The 4,449-nt window shown below is 37.2% G+C and overlaps 1 protein-coding gene across 1 annotated transcript in view; it reads left to right on the forward strand.

The window, feature by feature from the left end:
• Eml6 (echinoderm microtubule associated protein like 6) overlaps nt 1-4,449 on the forward strand; it is a 275,911-nt gene that overhangs the window by 105,349 nt on the left and 166,113 nt on the right. The window contains exons 3-4 of the mRNA XM_004632420.2: nt 474-572; nt 2,355-2,423. Of these exons, the coding sequence (XP_004632477.1) occupies nt 474-572; nt 2,355-2,423 (168 nt within the window). The remainder of the gene's footprint in view (nt 1-473; nt 573-2,354; nt 2,424-4,449) is intronic.

Here is a 4,449-nt window from a genome sequence, read left to right on the forward strand (position 1 = left end):
TTTTTTTTTGTCAGAACCAGGGATTGAATTCAGACCCTTGTGCTTGCCAGGGAAGCGCTTATTCTACTGAGCCATCTCCCCGGCCCCTACATTAAGATTTTTAACTAAAAACTTAATGTTAAGCCCTACCTCCAAGTCTATTCCTGTGACTTCCAATGATTTTTTCAGTGGCCTCGTGGAAGTTTGGGTGTATGTTTCCTGTGTTTAAAAAGGACAAATGAACATTGGTCTTTAGGTCTGAAATTTTGGCACAGCCTAAGGAAGTCATCTACTATGGTATGTTTAGTTTTGGGAAACTAAAACTTTTTCCCAAAACTAAACATAGCATAGTAGATGACTATTTTGAGAATGAGTTTGTTCAAAAGAAATCTAATGTTTAGCCATGATAGGTAATCGGTAACTATTGTTGAATGTAAGCATGAATAATAGGAAATCTTCTCAACACTTTCAGGTATTGTTCTTCTTTTTCTTAGCGTTTAGCTTCTGTGGGATTAGATGCCAAAAACACAGTCTGCATTTGGGACTGGAGAAAGGGAAAACTTCTAGCCTCGGCCACTGGCCATTCTGATCGGGTAAGACCTTTGTTCAGTCAAACTACAGATTTCAGAACTGTGGAGTACCGCTTTTCAGACTGCTGTATTTTTAAAAGTAAATTTTCCACACATAGATTTTTTCCTTTATGTTCAACTTTATGAGTGAATGTTTCTTTTACTCATTAAGAATAGTAGCTACATTACCATGATTGTTTCTATTCATCAGATATTTTGAGTTACTATTGCTTTTCATAAGCCAAGCAAATTTGAGACTTGGACATTTGACTTCTTCAAAACTCAAAGTAGAATTAATGTATGTATTCATTTAGAAATAGTTGTTAGAAAATTGTTCACAGAATATGATTAGAACAGCATGCATTTTAATTTCAAATGAATGCTATTTCACCTTTATTTCATTGTTGTATTGAGACTGTTGAATGCAAATTATAGCCTGCTTATTGTTCATATTGAAATTACTGTGATCAGAAAAGATAATTCCATGTAATCAGAGCTGCCAAGAGAGTGGACTAAGCAGCACAAACATATAAATGGTCAGAAATCTGTTTCTCTATGTCTTACGTGACTGAATAGTTTAATTCATTCATTGTCTTGTTATCTAGTTTAAATATAAGTGAATTTGCATGAGTACCTTACCTTGAATTTCTAATTATTTTATACAGTATAATTGGGTATAGAATAAGGCCCTAATCAAACATTAAATTCATTATCTCTTGCATAGTGTCAACAGGTGAAACATTTTGTATATATGGCACATGGTCATCTATAAAGATTTATTGTTACAAAGGAAGCTCATAATTTTTGCAAGTTACCCCAGAAGGCTTAGGAGTGACTAGAAATGGATGTTCAGTGTTAGAAAAAGACTATCAAGGGCTGGACAGACAGCTCAGCGGATTAAAGTGCTTGTTTAGGCAGACACAGGGACAAGTGTTCGATCCCCAGTGTGCCATGCTAGCCCTGACCCCAGGGTGCACTGAGTGCACTGAGACGGCGATTGAGACTGGGCATGGTGGTGCACCTGTAATCCCAGCGCTTGGGAGGCTGAAGACAGGAAGGTCACTACGAGTCCAATCTGTGTTGTAAGACCCTGTAGGCCTTGCACTAAGTACATAAAAAAGAAAAGGACCATCACCCGCCGGCTCAGTGGGCACATATGGTTTCCAAGCTACTCATGGAATGCTAGGGAGATTTTACTACAGTGGCGCTAGAGCTCTACTCTTAGGGATTTGAATTTGATAGTAACTTACTACTTAATGAACTATTTAGGTTGAAAATTATATTTATGTTACTGAAGTTTTGGATATTACTTTTTCCATTTACACTATAATCCAGTGACATGTATCTTATAAGGTAAATTGAGTTGGACAGCATCAGTAACAATCAAAAGTAGACTTGAAACCCAGCGCAAATAATTATGATTCCATGCTTAGCTCTATTGAGAACAAACTTCTACCTGGTGTTTTATCTAAGTTATTGTAAGTTACTATTATTTCTGTATCATATTCTATATTCTGACCTCTATTAATATACTTTATATCACGCTGAGACTATTACCTTGGAAAATATTAGAAAACTAAATTTGCAAGCGCCTTTAACCAGTAAAATCTCCTTACTTAGGAAACAGAGCCTAATGTAATCACTTTTGTTTGTATATAAAGTAGTTTTATTGTGGTGGTAAATTCATGTTAAACTGTCCTGAGCTTACCTCCTTCTAAGTGTGGTAGAGTCGTGTACTGGAAATTGCCCTGGTCCGTGGAAAAAGGAAAAACATGCAAAATGATCAACACTTCATCTTTTGAACAGATTTTTGATATTTCCTGGGATCCATATCAGCCAAACAGAGTGGTTAGCTGTGGAGTAAAACATATAAAGGTAAAGTAGTTTTTTTGTTTTAAACTTGGTACCTGTGTGATAAGGATTTTAGGAGCTGATGCAGATAATGTGAGAGAGCTTGGCTTCATTCTTTTTTTTTTCTTTTAATCGAGAGCTCTGCTACCTGTTACTCTGGTCTTGAAACAGGCTGGTGTCTACTGGTAGGACACTTTCAGAAGTGCAAAGTGATGACAATCCAATCAAGTGCCCAGCAAGCATCCAGTAGGAAAATTTATGTTAAATAATAAACTGCCAATTCACAAGACTTCTAGGGTAGCATATTTTACAACAGTTCTGCTTTTGATGTGATGGCTTCAAATCTTACACTGAGTATTTACATATATTGCCATATTAAAATGGTTTTTGACACATTGGCATGTTGTCTTAGAAGGTGATGCAGAAACAAAGTGTGCAGAGGCATAAGAGACCTAGCTGAGCTTTTAAATTCTTGCAGTGCTGGAGAATGAACCAAGGCCTTATGCATGCTATGGAAGTACTGTGCCACAGGGCCACATCTCTGGTCAAGCTGTTAGTTTTTATTTATTTATTTATTTATTTATTTATTTATTTATTTATTTATGGTGGCACCAGGGATCGAACTCAGGAGCTTGCACTTGCCAGGTAGGTGCAAGCCATTAGTTTTTAGATGCCCATGTCTTTCTCTTGGCTATCCAGTCTGATTTTATCTCTAGAAGGCTCACATTTATGTCTTTCTGTTTTATAATGCAGGTAGCAAATTAATGCCATCATAGCCAAACTGTTCTTAACTGTGAGATACAGCCCAAGATCTTCTATCCATAGTATTTTAGAAAATACACACTAAAAAAAACCTTCAATAAGTATAATGATTATACTATTAAATGGAGCATGTATGGATTCTGCTCGTACAAAATGGTGCATTTCCATATGAAGGGAGTTGGTACTATGTTATTTCTTTAATAATCGTTCTTGTTGCCCAATTCTTTTGTTCTTCTCCAGTCTAACTTTACATGATTGTGTTCATTGTTCACACTTAATGACTAGATAAGAGACAGGCTACAAAATGCTCCTAAATGATTGATGAGAAATATGCAAGGCTTATCTAAAGAATATTACAAAATTTTACAGTGGAACATAAAAGAAAACCTGGATTAATAGAGAGAATCTTGATTCTGGACATCTAGAATTCATAGATATATCATTTCTCTTTCAATTATATTTGGCACAATTTCAATGAAAGCCCAAATCCTATTTTTTTAACTGACAGAATTTCCCTTGAAGTTACTGTCTTAGTTACTTTTCTCTTATTGCTGAGACAAAATATTCAATAAACAAAGTTAAAAGAAGACTGACAAGTGCAAAGTCCTGAGTTCAATCTCCAGTATGAAAAAGAAAAATAAAAAGTTAAAGGAAGGAAGGTTTATTTCTGGTTAAAATTTGTAGAAGTTTCAGTCCCTAGTTGGCTATTTCCAAGGCCAAGGTGGCATGGCAGAGGGGCACTGCAGAGGATAAACAGTCATGGCAAAGCTGGGCAGGCAGAGGGCAGCGAGCAGTGAAGTAGCAAGCAGCCAGCCACAGCAGTAACCTTTGTCTCTTATATTCCATGCAGGTTACCCACACTCAGATGCAGAGCACACCCTTAATCAGTCAGTCCCAGCATCACATCCTTAATCCCAACATCATATACTCTATCCACATCTGAAAAGCCCCACCTATGACTGCATGAGGCTTTCAGGGTACATCTAGGCACAAGCCATGACAGTAACTCTAAATTAATTGGAAGGATAAAAGAATGAGAATAACTAAGAATTTCAGGATTAAAAAAAATAGAAATGATCAAAATATAGTATATGCATTGAACGCACTCCTAAAATGTGTGAAACTCGGGGGCTGGTGAGATGGCTCAGTGGTCTAAAGCACCTACTTAGAACAAGCTTAGCAAAGCACAGGGACCGCGGTTCAATCCCCCAGCACCAACCACTTGCCAGCCAGCCCCACCCTCTGGTGGGCTGAGCTGGCCACACACACACACACACACACACACACA

This window comes from Octodon degus, unplaced genomic scaffold, assembly GCF_000260255.1.
Source record: "Octodon degus isolate 3935 unplaced genomic scaffold, OctDeg1.0 scaffold00048, whole genome shotgun sequence".
In the NCBI taxonomy this organism is placed as follows: Eukaryota; Metazoa; Chordata; class Mammalia; order Rodentia; family Octodontidae; genus Octodon; species Octodon degus.